Consider the following 19496-nt stretch of genomic DNA (forward strand, 5'->3'; position numbering starts at 1 on the left):
CCTTTGGAGCCATATGAAGAATGATGGGAATTAGGGAATCTGCTCAATGCCTGGGCGAATGAGCATAACCATGGTTGCAAACATCAGAAGTAAAATGTCACGGCTCAGCTCCCTGTTGATTGCTAGCCAGCATATAGTGAAAGGGGCAGGATATCAAGAAAGAACCTCGCTTAGATTGCAGTGGCTTCCACCCTGCTGGGGTCACCTGACTTTTCCAAACGAAAGGCTATGTTGCCATCCATTGCATTTATTATATTGCATTCCTCCAGCTGTCTTGCATTTGTTGCTACTTTATGAGAAATGGCCTGTGGTGTTGTATGTTGCCCTTTTATGAGCCCTGTTCCCTTTAACAAAACCCATGCGCCTTCCCCCAGTCTTCAGGTAGTGATTTATTCCTTTATACTTCTTAGTAGTTGGAAGATGAACAGAAAGCCACACAGTGTAGCCCCTTCAAAGCACACGGGAGCGGGGCTTTGCTGCTTGAGTTTTCTGAGCAGAGCGCGTGATGCTCTTCTGAAATGCCTGGGTCGCCCGAGGTGATGTAAAAAATAACCAGGATGTCCACCCTGCAAATAAATGAGCGGTCACTCTATACCTTATTGCCTCTAGGATTCCCGATAGCTAAAAAAGAGGGATGCGCGCAGCCTTCACTTGCTGCTTCTGATCGGCTAAATGGGAGAGCCGCTCTGTCCGGCTCGGTCTCTATGGTGTCTGCCGATTATCGCCCCACGTGGCACGCTGGGAGCCGGAAGTGCCGCTGAGGCTCGGCGGGAGGGATACCGGCTCTGATATTCTCCGAGCGAGAGCTCCTCTTAGCGTGTGCAAAGCGCATCCTTAGATCCTGGCGTTCCCAGAGAGGGGCGGGGCACCGGCGCCACAGAGCTTTTCCGTCTTCCTCCCTTCTGCCTGGTGGGTCCTGGGGGAGGGTCGGTGCCTGTTGCGACGAGGCTCTTAGCGGGGATGCTCGGCCGGGCAGGGGGAGGCAGGAGGAGCCCGCCTCGTGCTGCGGCAGGTCTGGGACCGCTGGACCGTCTCTGTCTTGCTGCCCGCACCACCATCCCCGGCGGCGGCGGCGGCGGCGGCTGGGAGTTGGAGCCCCGCGACCTCCGGAGGTCCCCGCTAGGGAGTGAGGCAGATGTCCGTTTCGCCGCCCCAAAGGATGTGGACCGCCGACGAGGTGGCCGCCCTGTGCTACAGCCACTACGACGCCCGGCTGCCTAAGCAAGGGAAGCCGGCGGCTGGTCGAGAGTGGACTCTGCTGGCGGCGGTGCTGCAGGTGGAGAGCGCAGGTGAGGCTCGGAGAGGACCAGGTGGGCTCTGGCTTCTGCGGCGGGAGGGGGCGCCTTAAAGGGAAATCCAGCGAGGGCATTTCGCTTCCTAGTGTTGTTAGTCAAGAACGGCCAAAGAAAGCTTGGGAACCCTTATTAAGCAGCCCAGCCTACTATTTTAATGGGTCTGCCTTCTGCACCGATATGCCTTGCAAGGGGCAGTAAGCTGTGCTGCTGGACATAACCGAGGAGGCTGCTGCTGCTGCATTCAGCTCCTCCTAGCAAAACTTGGTTGCCCCAAGTGAGTTACCCTAGTTGTGTCCCTGGCTTGTGTGGCAGATCACCTCCCCCCTGACTGTTGAGAGGATGGCATACTTGGGGGAAAGAGTTCCATTTGGGATTAGGGTATTGACTCCCATCCTTCAAGAGCTTCTGGTCTGTTTCAAAGCACTTGTGCCATTAAAGTTTTCAGTGGATTGGACCTGGCTACTTTATCCCATATGAATATCGCCCCCCCCCCCCCCACGCAGCACTAAGACTTTCAGGAGAGGGGTTTCACTATCCTCCCCCCCCCTGGCTGTGAAACCAGGGTGTTTGGTTCTAGAATAAAGAAGAAAGACAAGAGCTTTCTTCCCCTAGGCTAAAGGGATCAGGGCCTTGCACTCAGTGGCAGCATCCAGGCTCTGGAACTCCCTTCCCAGGGAGCCTGGGTAGGCTCTCCCATTGTGCCTTCTACCCTGAGGAATAACAAGAAATAACTTTCATGGGAACATCATCTATTGCGACTTAAGACTTAAGAAGTGTGTGTGTGAAATGAGGGTAAGACACCGCAGAGGCAACTGCGGAACTGCTGTTGATTCAGCCTTGCTGCTCCTGAGCCTGGCTTTATATGGGTGAAGCCCAACCCAAATTTTTCTCTGCCTTGATGTGGACATTGTCTGTCCCTCTTCCAACTACCATTATTCCACCCTCCTCAGAAATAAAGGTGATTGTTGCCATGGGAACTGGAACGAAATGCATTGGGCAGTCAGAAATGAGGAAGACTGGTAAGCAGCCCCCTTCCCACCTGCTGGAGCCTGCTGAGCTGGGTCCCCCCTCCTCACAAGCCCCTTGGAATGGAGCAAGGGCAGCTGCACACTGGTGTGGCTACGTGCTTGGCTTCCTCCTGGAGCGGAACTGTGTCGGGCTTACTCTGTTGGTTTTGGTGGTGGTGCTTCTGCAGGAGACATCCTCAATGACAGTCATGCCGAAGTGGTGGCCAAGAGGAGCTTCCAGAGGTGAGCAATGAGCTTGCGGATGGACGGGGGTGGGGGCGCAGGTTGGAAGATTCCCTGGAATGGGCAGCCTCTTTGGGGGCCTGCTTATTCCAGCTTAGTGGCCCTTTAAGCCAGCTAAACTTTGCACTTTTCCTTCCTGCAATGCATCTGACAAAAGAGCAGGACTTACTTGAATTGGCTGATCAATTATTTTAAGAATTTGTAAACTGCTGTACGTTCAAAGAATACCTGAGCTGCATACAAAAAACAGAATATAAAATGTGATACAAATTACCAAGCAAAGTTAAGAACAAAAAGTCAACCAAAATTAAAAGCTGCAGAAATAGAATGGACTAATAGAGGAAAGCTTGTGGGGAGAAATAAGTTTTCAATGGACATAAAAAAGTGTTTCTGTCTGGCAAATTCATCTCATCCAACAGTGCCTGCAGGTGTGCTCCCGCCACCATCTCAATCACCCTTCCAAAATAGGGGGATTGGCAACTCGGGGATAGTTGTCAAGATCCAGAGTAGACCACCTCTGCTGACTGGACCATCTTCCAAATACATCCCAATGACAGAATCCAACAGTATGCTAGCAAACATTCACCCACCTAATAATATAAGCCTGCATTCTAGGGTAGCAGCTCACCCCGCCTAGGTTGTCCTTAAGCTTTCATCAGAAGATAGGTTAGTTACACACACCCTCCCCATAGGAATGCTTCTCTCTCACCAAGGAGTGCCCTCCAACATCAGGTTCTTGCAGCACTCTCATAAATGCAAATTAAAACAAGCAAATGAAGTGGCAGTTTTTCTCAGCAGTCCCAGGGAGGATGGCATTAGATTCAGGTGCCCCCAGAGGGGGTACTGCTGGTGATGTATCTTGTAAAGCAGCTGTCCTCTTGCCCCCAGGTACCTCCTACACCAGCTATGGCTGGCAGCTGTGTGCCAAGAGCCCAGCATCTTCCATCCAGGAATGGAGGAAGGGAAGTGGATTCTCAAACCACACATCACCTTTATTTTTTTCTCCAGCCACACACCTTGTGAGTATGTCAAAACAGCCCTTTTGGTTGGGGGAATCTCTCCCCTACCCTTGGTGGCCTCCCTTGGAGCTGGGTGGTAGCCTGGTGTGGCTGTGCTGCATTGGTGGAGGTGGAGGTGGTGGTAAGTTCCTGCAGTGAAATTGTGAAAGAGCCTGGCTGCCAAGTAGCCCAGCATATCACTGAGCCACTGGGCTGGATATAAAGGTAATTGAAACTCACTGTGGGTAAGCTATAAAAAGGGTGAATTCTACACTATGCATTGTTAGGAAAGGGATTGAAAATAAACGGCCAGTATCTTAATGCCATTATACAAATTTATGAGGAGAGCATGCTTGGAAGACTGTGCAGCTCTGGTTGCCTCACCCCAAAAGAGGATGGGTTCTATGCTCCAGGGAATTTTTCCTCTGTGGGCTTGTCTTTGTCTTCTAAGAGCCCACCCCCATTTTCTTCTAGGTGGGGATGCTTCAATTATCCCAGTCTTGGAAGTGGAAGCACAGCCTTGCCAGCCACTGAAGCCATCAAAGGCAGCTAAGAGGGGCATCAGTGACTGTGGGCCTCTGGCAGCTGAAAGGGAGTCTGAAGAGACGGCAGCTGACCATTTCCCCAAGAGACAGAAAGTCTGTGGTGCTGAGCTCCCTGCTGAGGACCGTGTAGGAACCAAAGTGGTGGATGTCCACAGGACTGGGGCCAAGTGTGTCCCAGGAGAGGCAGGGGATTCCCAGCGGCCAGGTGGCGACTACCACACCGTGGGGCTTCTACGGATCAAGCCAGGCCGTGGAGCCCAGACAGCCTCTATGTCTTGCAGCGATAAGCTGTTGCGCTGGAATGTCCTTGGCTGCCAGGGAGCCCTCCTGATGCATTTCCTCCAGCAGCCCATCTACTTTTCAGCCATGGTTGTGGGCCGTTGTCCCTACAGCCAGGAGGCCTTGCAGAGGGCCATCGTTGCAAGGTGAGCAAGTTGTGAGGATGGGGAGGGTATTAGCCAGGTGGATGGAGCAGCCCATTGCAGTTACTTTTGGGGATCATGCTTGTTTCCATATTCCAAACATTGGATTGTGCTGTGTTGCTGAACGAAGGTTGTGCTCTTCTGTCCCCCAGGGGTCTGCCTGTTTTGTGTTTGCCAGATGGCTTCCGAGTTCAGGAGGTGGAAATCCTGCAGTCCCAGCTGGGCTTCATCCACAGCCGTGAAGCAGTCCAGGCCAACCATGCTCTGCACCAAGGGAAGGTGGTGCCCTGCGGGGCAGGTGGGTGTCTTCAAGGGTGTTTATGAGGGTGCTTGGGCTTTTCACTCTCCTTCCCTTGCTTGGAGGTGGCAGCAGGGAGACCCTGTTGTAGGAATTGTTATTGTTTGTATGCATTACCAGAGCCATAAAAGTCTGAAGACAATTCCAACGTTGCCATCTAACCAAAGAGACCAACTTGCATTGCGGGGGTTGGACTAGATGACCCTTGGGGTCTCTTCCAACTCTAAAATTGTATGAGAAGGAAACTGGAGGTGGGGGTAGAGTGGGGAGCAATAGATTTCATTCTGGAAGTTCCCTGGGTATTTCTGCTGACTTGATTGATAAACAGATATTATCAGCAGTGCAAATAAACATTACTGATAAAATTGCTGTTTGTAATAATAGAAAGCAATGCTGGCTGCATTGGAAGGAATAAAATCACCAGGTAAGAGGAAGGGAAAGGAGGAAAAAGAGAGGCAGCGGGTAACTAATGTGTGCACATTTGGTGTCAGCGCATACCTGGGCCTCCGCCTTCTTCTCAGTGATATGGCCAAAGTGCTTGTTGAGCTGTCTGGTTCTGAGCTGGGGGTTTTAAGGGAGGGGGAAAGATCCCATCATGTTTGTGCCCAGCAATAGGGTTGCAGGCATTGGGGCAGCAAAAGGCGAAGCTGGTGATCCACAGCTGGTAACAGTGGTAGGAGCAAAGGCCGCCGTCTGTTGGGCTGCCTGCAAAAGGATAATCATCTGAGCTGGGGGCTTTATGAGGTGGCACTTAGTGTTTCCCTTGCATATTCTGTGGCAAGTGACTCCTCTCTTTCCTCCCAGCTATCAGCTGGAGTGCTGTTCCGGAGCACCCACTCGATGTCACTTCACATGGCTTCAAGCAGGGGTCAACCAAGAAAGTGATTGGAAGTCCAAAGTCCAGGTGTGTGTCACAGGTGGCAGGAGCCACAGCTAGGTAGCGGGGTGTGGGTGGGTGTGAATATGTGAGTGAGAGGCAGATGCACTCCTTCGGATGATTTCTGTGTGTGCGCTGAGTGAGCCAGACTTGTTGAATTTCAGAGAAGAGGTGAGTCTCAAACCACGAGAGCCTGACTCTTTCAATTGACTTCATTCTGTACCACCCCCACCCTTTTTCTGAGCTGGCTTCATGGCAGACATTTTGTCTGGTTTTTAACTTCCTTGCCATTAGTGATAAATGCTTCAGGTCAGTTGCTTGGTCTTGCCATAGGAACGCAAGAAAAGCCCTAGAGCTGGATTAGGCCAAAGGCCCATCTAGCCCTGTGTCCTGTTCTCACAGTGGCCAACCAGATACCATAAAGGGAAGCCTTCAAGTAGGATCCAAGCACAAACAGAGCACTGTCCCACTCAGGATCCCACCAGCGACTGGTCAGAGACATGTTGCCATCTTGCCATCAACATGCCTCCCGCTGTTGAAAGTCATTGTGGCCAAGTGGGCTGTGAAGCATTCTCCATATGTGTGTGTGTGTGTGTCTAGTCGTTGGGATCAAGCAACAGAACTGACACACTTAACATACATTAAATGAAAAATAATGCCCGAGACACACAGTTTACATGAGCTGCAAATGAACACGGAGGGTGGCCCGAATTGGTTGGAATCACCCTAGAAAGAAATCTCTGCCACGGTGTGGAGCAGGAGCCTGAAGTGTTGCAGCTGCAATCGTAACAGTACCAGCTGCATAGACAATGAGACCATTTATTACTGGGCTGCTTCTAAGGAAATGGGGAAGGAGGCTTGGCATCTCAAGGGAAAGTTTTTAGTCAGCAGCTGATCAGCTTACAGCCTCCCAGGAGACAAAGATCCTCTGAGAAGAGGGTGGACAGTTGTCATTGCAGGGTGAGGGGAGGTGTTGGAGTGTAGCACTTTGGCCCTACAAGGATCTATACTGGGAGTGGCGAAATACCCTTGAGAGACGGTGATGATTAATGAGGGAGTGAGGGCGGTGTTTTCGTCAAATCTACTCGGGACAGTAGCATTCCAAGCAAGACACATGAGCTCCTCACGGGTATGTGTGCGCGTAGGAACCAAGCAACAGCGTTGGCACGCTTAACATACATGAAATAGAAAATAATCCCCAAGACATACAATCTGTCCCAGCGGGCCGAGTTGCCTGCAGTCATTCTAGAAGGAAATCTCGGCCCCAGTGAAAAGGGGCATGTGTATTGCTAAGGGCCAGAGTAATTTTATTACAGGCTTGTTGACAGCCTAGGCAGGCTGATCATATAACACCAGACTTGGCACAGCTGCAGTGGCTACCGGCACATTTCAAAGTGCTGGTTTTAACCTGGAAGGTCCTTTATGGCTCAGGATCCCAATATCCTTCAGAACTCCTTTCTTGATAGAAGCTTTCCAGACCCTTTGGCCTTCATCTGTGGGTGGCAACAAGGGCAAGGATTTTTTGGGGGGCTTCTCCATCTTTGGAGGTCTGTCCTGGCACCATCTTTAAAATCCTTTCGACACCAGGTTAAAAATTAAGTCATCTTCTCCTAGGATGGATTGTGACAAGCTGGTTGATCGTCTGTTGAATGAAAAATTATTGTTGCTGAAGCTTTTGTTGTTGTTTTTCTGCTGGGTTTGTTTGTGGATTATTGGAATTGTTTTATTGGAATTGTTTTATAATTTTTCTTTTTGGCGTTTAATCTTTCCTTAAGTTGCTTAGATATTTTTTTGGTGGTAGATGAAAAAATAAGTCACTTAACAAATAATATTAATAATGACATGTAAAAGCATCAAGAATCAATATCATGTTCAGTTTTGGCAGCCCCACGTGAGAAAGCATAGTCAGAAATGGGAGTCTTATGAGACAGGATAGCTACATCTCCTGGATTTTAGACATAAACATTGTTGAGAAGCAAGTGAGAAATACGACCCAGTGTGTTGTAGTGGGCACAGCATTGGACTAAGACTTGGGAGACTATGATGATGATGATGATGTACCAACACAGGGCACTTTACAACATAAAAACAAAAAAATATATAACTTAGTAACAAACAAACTTTAAAAGGCCATGGGTGGTTTAATTAAACAAAGGCCTGGAAGAAGAGGACTGGTTTTGCATGGGGTCTAAAGACATGTAACAAAGATACGTAACAAAGGCACCAGGTGAGCCTCCTTGGGGAGAGCATTCCACAAGCAGAGACCCACCACAGAAAAAGCCCGTTCTGGTGTGCCATCTCCCATCTTCAGCCACAAATCCACAGGCCCACCAGAATGACGCTACGGAACCACTGGAGGCCAATGGACTACAGTTTCAGAACCCCTGGTGTACACCATCTTGAATTCCTTGGAATATAAATGTACTCATCATGATGATGATGCCATTTGTGTACCTTCCCCAGTCATCTGATTTTGGGGAGGCAGGATTGCTGTGTTAATTCAACTGATAAATCCTGGCAGTTTTACTTCCTTAAATTTCTCTGTCCTTAGGCAGCATGCCTCTATTTTTAAAAGGTTTTATATATATATATAACTATCATAAGAACTTGAGCCTCTTCTTAAAACACACTCACACGGAAAAAAAGCCTTATGATGCCAGATTCCCTCATAGATTGCCAATTGCGCCAGTCTCCTTTGGGCATTAGGTGTTATGAATGCCTGTCAACCTACAGATGTCAATTTCTGAAAAAGCAGAGGTCTTGCAAGAAACGTTTTAGCAGTGGCTTTTGGGGACAGAAACTTGACAAAGCAGCACTTCAGCCAACAAGCTGGCACCCTTGTCTCTTTTTGCAATGAGACTTATGATCAGAATTTGGTCTTCTGTTGCTGATAGGTCTCAAATCTGTAAGGTGGAACTATTTCATGCATTCCTGAAGCTGGCGGCCAGCATTCCACAGGAAAAACTGCCAAAAACTCTCAGGTGAGGAATTTCCCACTGTCTTTTAACTGCTGCATGCTCCACTTCTCCGACAGCAGAAGGGCCCCACCTTCTCCCTGTACCACCATGGGGTTGGCAACTTTTTCCTTTGAAAGGTAAATTGACCATGGGAAAAGTGAGCCAGTGGACAGAGCTAAAGTCCAAAGCAGCTGGCATTTGCAGGACTGCTGAGTTTGTTTAGCTCTTTTCTCTCTCGCCTATGGAGATTGTATTCCGTCTTTCTAATAGAAAACACTGTTATCATTGTTCTTTCCCAGGCTTTCCCTCCTGTATGCTGCCCACTTCTGTTTAGCTGCATCTCCGTTTACTGAATGGCTTTCCCCTGCGGTGTCTTACAACCTTTGCATTAATGCTCTGTTTGCTCTGGCTGTATTGAGGTTGCGTGCAGACACTTCCAGGGCCAGGCTCTCATCTTCCCTGTTCTGCCACACTCCCTGCCAGCACCTGCTTCTGCAGGCTGCCTAGATGTGCTGTGTGTACTAAGTGGAATGCTGGCCCCCATGCTGCTTGCATAACTTCTCCTTCCTCAAACATATTTTGGGCTTTGCTTAGTTTTGCAATTTCCTGGGGTTTTGTTTGCCCTTTGCCTGTTTCCTGTCTCTCTGTACCCTTGAGGCAGAGACTGGTGCCCAGGCAGCTGGTTATGGTTTGACACAGTTGTCCCTCCCTGTGGGCAGGAGGGGGCAGTATTTCTATATTCAGGTACCGGTAGCTTCCTGCACACTTTGATGGGACAGGAGCTGCTGAAAACAGTGGGCCTCTGCCCTGTTTATCTTGGGTGCCTCACTTCCTTTCTTGTTCAGCCACAGAGTGCCCAGAGAGGAGCAAAACCTGCCCTTCTTCAGCAAAGTTGCTGGCAAGAGCAGGGATGGTCATAGCTAAGTTGGTGTGCTGGATACAGTTGGTGTTTTGATACTCTATGGTGGGCAGCAGCTGCATGGCCTTAAAAATAAAAAGGTTACGTAATAAACATTGGCTGAGTGCAAAGCTTTTGTTCAGGCCTGAGCCTGCCTCACAGCCTTTCAGATGTCCACAGATATCCCCTCCCACAAAACACAGCCAAAGCTGTCAACAGCCTACTCCAGTCTCTGCAAAAACACCAAGTTTCCTTTTATCCTGCTACCCTCCACCTTCAGCAACTTGCCAAGTAGGTGGTATGTGCACAAGCTGGCTCCTGCTGCTGGGTGTCCCACTTTGTGGGTCTTCATATGGCCTCCTCTGGGCCTCTCCCTTGCAAGGCAAACACAGGCAGAGCTGATTGTGACAGTTTCTACACCAAAATGTTTTATTGCAGCCCTTGGCCATGAAGTTTTGGTGTGGTTGTTGAATGTTTGCTATTTGTTGGGCTAAGCATGGCCTGAGTGGTGGTGATATCCTTTGTTTACAAAGAGCTGGGAGGGGGGAGCAAGGCAGGACAGTGACCCATTCCAGGACTGTTTCTCCTTCTCAGAGAGAAGAAATTAAAGACTTACTGGGAGTATAAGGAAGCCGCTGCCAGTTATCAAGAAGCCTGGAAAGCACTGCACAGCCAAGCTTTGGGCTGCTGGGTGAGGAACAGTCGCGATTACCTGCACTTCACGTGAGAGGAGGAAGTTGCACATCTGTGACACCTGGCTCAGAGGCAAGACTGCCTCACCTAGGGGGTGGGATGTTACTGGTCCCTCCTGTGACTGACATGCATAGAGCTGCAATGATTTAAACTTGCAAGATTAAAATTTCTGAAACTTCTTTTTAAACCACCAAGACTCTTACATACTTAGCCACCCCCATCATTTGCATTTTAACAAAAGGGCATACTAAAACAAGGTAGCAGCCCATGAACCCTGTTACTTAATTGTCGCAGCATGGTCTTTTCTGTTTTTGTCTTTATGTAACAGGCTGAGATTGCAAACAGCTCTTGCAAATCTATTGTTAATTAAGTGTAGTAGACAAAAAGTGGGATCTCCAATTGTGTAATGTTAGACCTTGATATGATTTGCAGTTCTGGTACTTGATATGAATAATTTTAATTGTATACCCATTTTAAGAAGGTATTATTTAGGCTTTTGTTGATGGAAGTTTTAGAAACGTATTGAGTACAGTAAGCCTGCAAATTATGCACATTTAATTTGTGTGCATTCAACTTTATGCACTTTGCAATTTTTAAAAAAAGAGACTTTGGCAATCCCCACCCACTATTGCACCCAATGTTTTGATTGTACAGGATTTTTGGCTTTAGGTGTGATTCCTGGAACATAACCCCAGCATAGATTGCGGTCTTACTGTATAGGACAGATTGAAATTGACTCTTGTATGCTGGTTGTTTGAACATAAATGCTTAGAGCAGGGGTTATCAATGTGCCCTCAGATGTTGCTGGACCAATCCAGTCATCCTTTACCACTGACCATGTAGTAGTGCAACAATCTGGAGCATACCATGTTTGTTTTCTCTGGCTCAAGAGCCTAGTGCTGTTAAAACAAGCTATTTAGGAGTTGTTCTACTAAAGCAAGCTAGGCTACTTTGTATAGTAAACAATTCCATTTAGCTTTATCAGCTTTTAGAGAATTTTGAGGTCAGCACAGCAACTGTCTAAACTGGATTGTGATGATGAATGCATTATTGAAAATGTATCCTGTGATAACAATAGATTACACAGCTGTGTTTTAGTATGGCTCAGAGGTGAGTGTACTTGATAGACCTGTGCAACAAAGGCACCAGGGGATGAACACCAAGGAGAGGAAGTCCATTGCTGCTGCAGGAGGGGGAAGGAGGCCAGCTCACTCCTCAAAGATTTAAAGAGCCGCCTGATTGTTCTCATGAGTGCCAACATATTACTGCATAGGATTTTGCGGCCAGCCATCATTGTAAATGCAGCCTTGGGGGAGGTGAATGTCACAGGGCTTGTGAAACTTCCTGATGCCCATCCTGCTTATTCACTGAAAACCTATGTACTTAATTGATACAATCTGCCATAGTTGGCTGCCTCTTTGTTAATTATAAACAAGGTACCCACAAAGCCAGATAACTAAGAACATGTGATGTAATGCTAGTTTTCATGACATCATTAAGGTGTGCTTCGAACAGAACTGGCTACATCTGGCATCTACCTGCTTTTTGGGTGTGGAGAGCAAATATGCCCACCTCCATGACTGTAGCTGGATCTATCTGTCTTTACTCTGAATACTAGCAATACAACATGGTTATTGATTAGCCCTTGTAAAGCTTGACCTCGTAAGACTGTGTGTTAGAAAGTGAAGCTGAAGTAACATAGAACCGAAACATATTTGTGAGAGGAATTTTAATCAGTTTCCTCTAGCAAAATTCATCAAGAGGAAGACACTAGCCAAAATCAACATATTAGCATCTTGAGACTGTTTGGAACAATCTAAAAGCGCCCTTACTATGAAACTGTAATAATTAATAATTAGTCAAACCTTCATTTCAAAATCCCCCTCCCCCCATCACTTTAGTCCCTCAACTACCTTGCTTCAGTATTTAAATAATGTCAGTATATGTGTCCCAGAGGAGAGAGACTATGGAATTTACAGCTATGAGTACAATGTGCAATGGGGAAATAAAACTTTCATAAATTACCAGGCTAACAAAAATCTATCCATATATTAAATCAACCCAGTGACAGATGCAGGATGTGCCCCGGGGTCATGATCACAAACAAGAGGCTATTTACAAGACACAAGAGGGAAGGAGATGCAATCAGATGCCAAAGGTGTTTTCTCCACTATAGGCCACATACAGGAAGCCATCCTCGTCCTTCTCCTTCTCGTAAAGCTGTCCCATTGTCAGGCTGAAGGTAACAAAATAAGACAGTGAGGAACTTGCTAAGGTATCAAAGGAGTCTACATAGCAACTAAGAGGAAATGCAAACTGAATGGAAGCCCAGGCAATTCTTTAAACAAAACATTTTCTACTTGTACCATGTAATGATTACTATAACCACTTGCAGCCTCTAGAGTTTCTGGAATGTTATCAGAATATCCCTTAGCAAGAGATAGGAAGGGATAGCACTCTGGTTCAGGAGGTTATGGTTGCCCAGGATTTTGTTGTTTCATCTGGTTTTTATATAGTGTGTGTGTGTGTGTGTGTGTGTGTGTGTGTGTAAATAATTTGCTGTCTTTTTGTAAACTGCTCAAGAGACTGTTCTGGTATTAAGCTCAATATAAATTCCTGTTAAGCTGCAACATTTTACAAAGACTGAAGTTCATGACAAAAGATTAAAATGTTATCTACCTCTTGAGAAAGTCAATCTGTAATCTAATAAAAATATGAAGGTTTAAAAAAAGCCTGGCAAAAATAAATGAACAGAAGCACATTAGATCTATACTTGGGCTGCAGTCTTGGGAATTATGCCTGCAGAATTCTAGTGGGCTTATTTCTGAGTAGGTAGGCATAGGATTGAATTGTTTAAAACCATAAAATACTGATCCTCTAACATCATGAATTCGGCATAAGGGATTAAATTCTGACTTAATACTAGGGTCTGGGGAAGATGTAGTCAGCCTTATTTCATGTGGGTAAGGGAAACTTTGAAGGAAAAAATGGCAGAGAGAAAAGAAAAAGGGTAAACACTCCTACTCCCCAAATCAGTTACAAGCATTACAGATTTTTCTATAGTGACCACCTGGGTGATCTTGCATATTCCTGTGTACACAACTTGAGCTCTGCTATTCATGCTGCTCTGAAATTAGGAACATTTGTGTATTCTAAACTAGCACAGTAATTTCCTTTTCTTCATGGCTGTAATTAACACTCTGTCTCTGAACAGACATTGGCTGCAGTAAGCAAAAGTTTGGATTGCTGGGGTGGGGCTGGAGAAAAACAGGAAAAGGAGCAGAAATGGTTTAGAAAAAGTATATTGTCTAAGGTAATGCACTAAATCATGTTTTAATTCTATATCCAGACACTTTGTGGAGAGTTGAGGAGGAAGATTAGAACACCACAACTCAACAAAAGCAAAAAAAAAAAAAAAAACAACCCTCAGCTATACATAGCCTAACATAGTTAGACTACAGTAGCACCCCCAAAGGAAAATCAATATATGAGAGCCCATCTGTATGATGCCTCGGATTCCACAACAGAAGGCAGGAGGGATATCCATGAATAAAAAAAACACATACACACACAGCTGCAGGTATAAGCTGCAGCCATGGGCCACTGGAGGAAAAATGCTGCTATAACCCACAACAAAAGAAATTCTTGCCCTTATGATGACTAAGTAAAAGGGTTAAAGACTACTTGTTTTCTTAAAACTGGGCAGCATATTTCTACATTCCCTCTTAGCCAGCGGAAGGTGCAGCCAAAGCAAAAGTGGGTAGAACCACCTTGTGCTCCTTCCACCACTTATAGCAATTAGCTAGAAATAAAGATTTAAGCTTTTATTTCAACCCTAGTTACCAGAAGGGAGAAGGAGCAGAGAAAGTCAACTCCTTCCCTCACAAGCTGCACATTCCATGAAGATTTTATCCCCACACAGGCCTGTGGGGTGGTGGCAGCACACTTCTATTAGAGTCAATATAAAGCTTTCTGAAAGCCTAATTGCAGTGAGTGTGTGTTTTTGGAATGGGGTGGGGGTATCACAGTGCACAGGAAGGGCAGAACTAGGATGAGGAAAGGACACCAAGGCTTGGATGCAGAGGTCCTAAGGATGGATCCAGTCTTTGGACCAAGAGTTCCCTACCTCTCTTAGTGGAAGCAGAATATTCAGGAGGTGCCTGGGCAATCTCTCACTGCTTTGCTATGAGTGTATGATGCAAGCATAGCTCGCCACGAACCGGACAGCTTACAAACAATTGTATGAATATGAGAGCTGTGATGTATGTGAGAGTTATGGCAGTTGGCACAGCTGTGACAGTTGGGTGAACAGTTAGGGCTGCAGGGTGGATGTCATTCCTGTGTGTGTAACTCCTTAATAAACTAATAAACTATGACTGCAGTTTAGTAAAGACTGTTTTAGCAGCATTGCTTCCTCACTGCCAAAGTCCATTAAAGGTAAAGGGACCCCTGACCATTAGGTCCAGTCGTGACCGACTCTGGGGTTGCGCGCTCATCTCGCATTATTGGCCGAGGGAGCCGGCGTATAGCTTCCAGGTCATGTGGCCAGCATGACAAAGCCGCTTCTGGCAAACCAGAGCAGCACATGGAAACGCCATTTACCTTCCCACTATAGCAGTTCCTATTTATCTACTTGCATTTTGATGTGCTTTCGAACTGCTAGGTTGGCAGGAGCTGGGACCAAGCAACGGGAGCTCACCCCGTCACAGGGATTCAAACCGCCGACCTTCTGATCAGCAAGCCCTAGGCTCTGTGGTTTAACCCACATCGCCACATGGTGTCAGAAGATGGACTCTTTTTGACCTACGTGTCCTCTTGTGCTCCAAGGAAACCTGGCAAAGAATTGGAGACGATGGGAGCAAGCTTTTCGTGTGTATTTGACGGCTTCTGGAGCTGGTCGTTTTTCGGCAAAGAGGCAGGTTGCTGTTTTGTTGAATTGTGTAGGAGAAGAGGCAGTACAGATTTATGAGATATTTAGTTTTCCTGATGATGAACCACAGACTGTGGACGAGGTTCTGGAAGAATTTCAAAAGTACTGCACTCCACGAAAAAATGCAATATTTGAAAAGTATATTGATTGGGAATAGAAAGGAAATACAAAGTGATAACGGAGAGGAAACTGGGAGAACATCCAATATGCAAACGGATGTAAGGCGACCTGCATATGTAACCTCATATGGTAAGTGTGTGTATATGCCTCAAAGATATATGTCATGAATATGCATGTTTATTATTGTTTGTTGTTATTTATTGTTTATTACTGTTTACTTTTTTATTATTTCTGATTTTTCCTTTTCCTTAACTTTACTGTGAAAGGGAGATGTGATGGATGTGACAGTTATGGCAGTTGGCACAGCTGTGACAGTTGGGTGAACAGTTAGGGCTGCAGGGTGCATGTCATTCCTGTGTGTGTAACTCCTTAATAAACTAATAAACCATGACTGCAGTTTAGTAAAGACTGTTTTAGCAGCATTGCTTCCTCACTGCCAAAGTCCATTACAAGAGCTGTCTCAGTCTGTAGGGCATGAGACTCTCAATCTCAGGGTTATGGGCAAAATATTCCTGCACTTCAGGGGATTGGACTAGATGACCCTCATTGTCCATTTCAACTGATTCTGGATCAGGCCAAAAGCTCATCTAGCCTAGCATCCAAGTGCCTAAGGGAAGCTCGAAAGCTGGACCTGGGTGCAACAGCACTCTCCCCACCCATGATTCCTTTGAGGAATGAATCGTCATTCATACTCCAAAATCAGAGATGGAAAATATCTAGCCATCCAGATATTGCTGGATTACAACTCCTTTCAGCCCAAGCCACCATGACTAGAGTGAGGAGTGATAAGAGTTGCAATTTAGCAATGTATGAAGGACCACATGTTAACCACCCCTGCCCTAGATCATCTCAGCTGTGGCTGCAAACTGCTTCCTTTCCCTTGGAGTGAGGAAGCCAATTTCACATTGAACATGCAACTGCAAAGACTGGAAACAGTTATTTCAGGACACAAGCCAAAGTGCCCTGGAGGACCATGCCATTTTAGACAGCTAGTCATAGCTTTGTTTTCCATGAGAAAATGGCAGCTGTTGTCCTTGAAGAAGGAAGATCCTCACCTGGATTGTGGGACAGTCTTGTCTACAAAGAGGAATATTGCCTTCTCAGATGGCAGCTGAATCCTCTTCCGGATGATCCACATAAACTGAGCCACAGTGATGTCAGATGGAACCAGGTACTTCCGCTTGTCAATGTCCACAATCTGAGAGCCTGAGACCTTTTCAACAATCACCTGCTCAAAGGACAATGGAGGGGGGTAAAATGGAGGGGGGGCAGGATACATCAGAACATCAACACAAGGACAATATACTCAATGGCAGTTGGAGAGGCTCAGCAGAAAAATTGATAGACAAGACCAGCCACAGCATGTCACAACCTCTTCTCAGTTCTCTGAATTGCAAAGGGAGGGAGGACTTTGGCACTCAAGGTTAAGCCACAAGGGCCTTTCCCCAAACTTCAATGAGTGGCTGCCCCAACCATATCCTTTCCTGCAGGGATCTGATACAGCTATAGTCACACAATCCTTGGTGGCCTTAAGGCTAGATCACAGCCATGTGTTCTATGAGGTGTTTGGAACTGCCATTGCTTCCCACTCTCATAATATATGAGAGTCCTGAATTTGAACATCCAGGTGTATATCATTCTGTAATCTGGAAGTCTATTGTATCTAACACAATGGTCCAGACCTGATATTAGCTATGCAGTAGGCATACTAAGTAGATTGGTCTCAAAACCCACACTAAATGCCTGGAAAGGGGTAAAGCAAGTTCTGAGATATCTCAAACAGACAATATATGTTACAACTAAATTCTTCAGAGGATGAAATGTTGAGTTGCTACTGTGATAGTGACTGGGGAAATTTGCCAGATAGAAAATCTGTCACAGGATTTAGTCATAATGTTCGGTGGAGCTTTAATCAGCTGGCAATTGCGCAAGCAGAACGTTGTAAATGTGTCCTCAACGGAATCTGAGTACGCCGCATTGAGTGAATTGTGCAACGAGGTGGTTTATTTCAAGCGTTTGTTAGAGGATTTAACTGTATATTGTGGAGAACCAAAGAAGTTTACATTGATAATCAGGCTTGTATAACCTTAAGTAAAACAGAGGGTTTCAAATCACGTTCAAAACATATTGCTGTGAAATACCAAAATGTACGTTGCAGTGTACAAGACAATTAATCACATGTACCTATGTATCAAGTGATCAGAATGTGGCAGATATGTTAACAAAACCATTGTCAAAGATAAAGAACAAGCAAATGTGCAAGGGTTTAGGTTTGCTGGAAAAAATGAGTGAACAGTAAAAGTTCTTACACAGGTGTCAATTGATGTTAATTGTCCAGCAGAATCTGTGAGGGGGTGTTCAGTTTCTGATAATTGGTTCTCATGGGAAACTTACAGATTCTTGCTTCACACTATTAACTCAAGGCAGTGTCAATTTACTCTTGGCAGAAAGCCAAAGTCTGCCTGGCCTGGCAACAACTCTCTCATTGGTTAATGACCAGCACTGAACTCTGTTATCTAGGAATGCTAGCACAGTTGTTTATTGTGGTGTTAGGAGTAGGAGTGCTGCGTATGGTTGGAGAGAGAGAGGATTTATTTTGCTTTGCTTTATATGCAGAAACTCTGCTGGTTTTATTTTCTTTTAATAAATCCTGTAAATAGTTATTCTGCGTCTAGCCGACTAGTCATTTCCACCTCAACTAGCTTCTGCACTGTGCAGGAAAACTCTGCTACGTTTGGGCTAAAGCCACTAGAGCTATGCCTGACACTTCAAAATTCTAAGAGTAATGTAGAGGTAATCTGATGAAGCTAAATGCTAGAAGATATAGGACAGACAAAAAAAGTACATCTGCACATAATCCATAATTTAGCGATAGAATTTGGTCCCATGATATGTTGTGGTGGATTCTCCTTCATTTGAGGTTTTTAAGCAGAGGTTGGATGGCCATCTGTCATGCATGCTTTAATTGAGATTCCTACATTGCTGGTAGTTTGACTAGATGACCCTTGGGGTCCTTTCCAACTCTACAATTCTATTATGGTAACCAACTTGGTTAGCTTTAAATGGGATTTAGACAAATTGATGATGGATATAGCTATCAAAGTGGGAAGAGGACGATGGCTCCCATATCCTTGCCCTGCGCTTCCTATTGGAGCATCTGTTTGGCTAGTGTGCAAACTGTTATTTGAGTAGTCAAAAATCTATGGAAAAGTAAATTATATTTTTCCAATTCTAGCATATTTTTCTAACAGCTGTTAACAAATTATTATTTCCCTTGCCTTTTTGTTATACCGGTAAGTTATCCTTAAGATAATCAAACAACATTACCATATAGTCTTTGAGAGGATTATAGTCCCCCCTTTTTGATCCAACTAAATCTCAGAATATCTGAATTTCTGTACACATCTACATAATGGGAACCCGTTTGCTTGTTTCTTATGACTGAATTCCCCAGCTCATGTCGGGAACGGAAGATCCAGGAGAATGTCTTCCCTCGCTCCCTCCCTCCCTTTACAGGCCTAAGTGAAAGATTCCTACCAACCGGGCAAGGCGGAAGAGGGGAAAGATGCTCGGGCCAAACAGGCTGTTTGTTGCTTCGTCTCCGCAGGGCGGATTTCGAAGGGGAACCAACCTGCACCGATGCTGAAGAGGCCCAGCCCACCCAAACCCCACCCCGCGCGAACCTTCGGGCCTCCTCCCCGAAAGAAAGACGAAGTAGCGGCCGCGAGAGACTTACCGGGACGCGGTCAGGGTACTTGGCCCGGATCTTGGCGGACTCCACGCAGCGGTGCTCTGCGGAGACAAACAAGGGGGGCGCGTCAGGAGGGGCGGGGAGACACCGGCCGGCGGCAGAGCCCAGCGGCCCGCTACCCGCCCTTCCCACCCCCCGACCCGCGGCGCTGCGCGTGTGGCGAGAGAGACGCCCCCCTCCCGAGGCCGGGGACCAGGCCGGGCCTCATCCCCGGAGAAGGCGGCCTGCTCCTCCCTCCTGGCCCCTCACCCAGCGCGTGGTCCTCCTTGAACATCCACTTCATGGCGCCGGTGCGGGCGGGCGGGGGAAGGAAGGGAGGGGCTGGCCTGTCGGTCTTCCTCTCGGTCCGTCGGGCCCGTAGTGCCACCGTCACAACAACAACAACAACGACGAGCAGCAGCCACCACTACGGCACGGCGGGCGGGACTTCCGGCTCACCGTTTCCCGGCAACCACTCGGGAG

At 46.6% G+C, this 19496-nt stretch overlaps 2 protein-coding genes across 3 annotated transcripts; one reads left to right on the forward strand and one right to left on the reverse strand.

The window, feature by feature from the left end:
* Positions 1 to 735: 735 nt before the first annotated feature.
* Positions 736 to 12964, forward strand: ADAT1 (adenosine deaminase tRNA specific 1). 2 transcript variants are annotated; one of them, XM_035117635.3, is made up of 9 exons: positions 751 to 1289; positions 2246 to 2314; positions 2491 to 2545; positions 3434 to 3564; positions 4018 to 4513; positions 4663 to 4808; positions 5613 to 5712; positions 8580 to 8666; positions 10135 to 12964. In XM_035117635.3, the coding sequence occupies exons 1-9, from the start codon at positions 1136 to 1138 to the stop codon at positions 10265 to 10267; spliced, it is 1371 nt and encodes a 456-aa protein (XP_034973526.1). In that variant the 5' UTR covers positions 751 to 1135; the 3' UTR covers positions 10268 to 12964. The 2 variants fall into 2 exon arrangements, with proteins under 2 accessions (XP_088527134.1, XP_034973526.1); XM_088671008.1 differs by lacking the exon at positions 3434 to 3564 and having other exon boundaries at positions 736 to 1289; positions 2246 to 2545.
* Positions 11948 to 19455, reverse strand: GABARAPL2 (GABA type A receptor associated protein like 2). The gene is made up of 4 exons (XM_035117636.3): positions 19284 to 19455; positions 19020 to 19075; positions 16339 to 16511; positions 11948 to 12469 (listed from the first exon to the last, which is right to left on the reverse strand). Exons 1-4 carry the CDS (start codon positions 19315 to 19317, stop codon positions 12379 to 12381), a joined length of 354 nt encoding a protein of 117 aa, XP_034973527.1. The 5' UTR covers positions 19318 to 19455; the 3' UTR covers positions 11948 to 12378.
* Between the last annotated feature and the right edge of the window lie 41 nt (positions 19456 to 19496).

This window comes from Zootoca vivipara, chromosome 6 (genome assembly GCF_965207765.1).
Source record: "Zootoca vivipara chromosome 6, rZooViv2.hap1.1, whole genome shotgun sequence".
In the NCBI taxonomy this organism is placed as follows: Eukaryota; Metazoa; Chordata; class Lepidosauria; order Squamata; family Lacertidae; genus Zootoca; species Zootoca vivipara.

Bases quoted from the DNA above. Each gene is read 5' to 3' on its own strand.
- ADAT1 (XM_088671008.1), top strand. From the start codon at position 1,136: ATGTCCGTTTCGCCGCCCCAAAGGATGTGGACCGCCGACGAGGTGGCC. The intron at 1,290-2,245 runs GTGAGGCTCGGA...CACCCTCCTCAG, and splicing joins GCTGCAGGTGGAGAGCGCAG to AAATAAAGGTGATTGTTGCC. The intron at 8,667-10,134 runs GTGAGGAATTTC...TCTCCTTCTCAG, and splicing joins AAACTGCCAAAAACTCTCAG to AGAGAAGAAATTAAAGACTT.
- GABARAPL2 (XM_035117636.3), bottom strand. From the start codon at position 19,317: ATGAAGTGGATGTTCAAGGAGGACCACGCGCTGG. The intron at 19,076-19,283 runs GTGAGGGGCCAG...TTGTCTCCGCAG, and splicing joins CAAGGAGGACCACGCGCTGG to AGCACCGCTGCGTGGAGTCC. The intron at 12,470-16,338 runs GTGAGGATCTTC...TGTTACCTTCAG, and splicing joins AAGACTGTCCCACAATCCAG to CCTGACAATGGGACAGCTTT.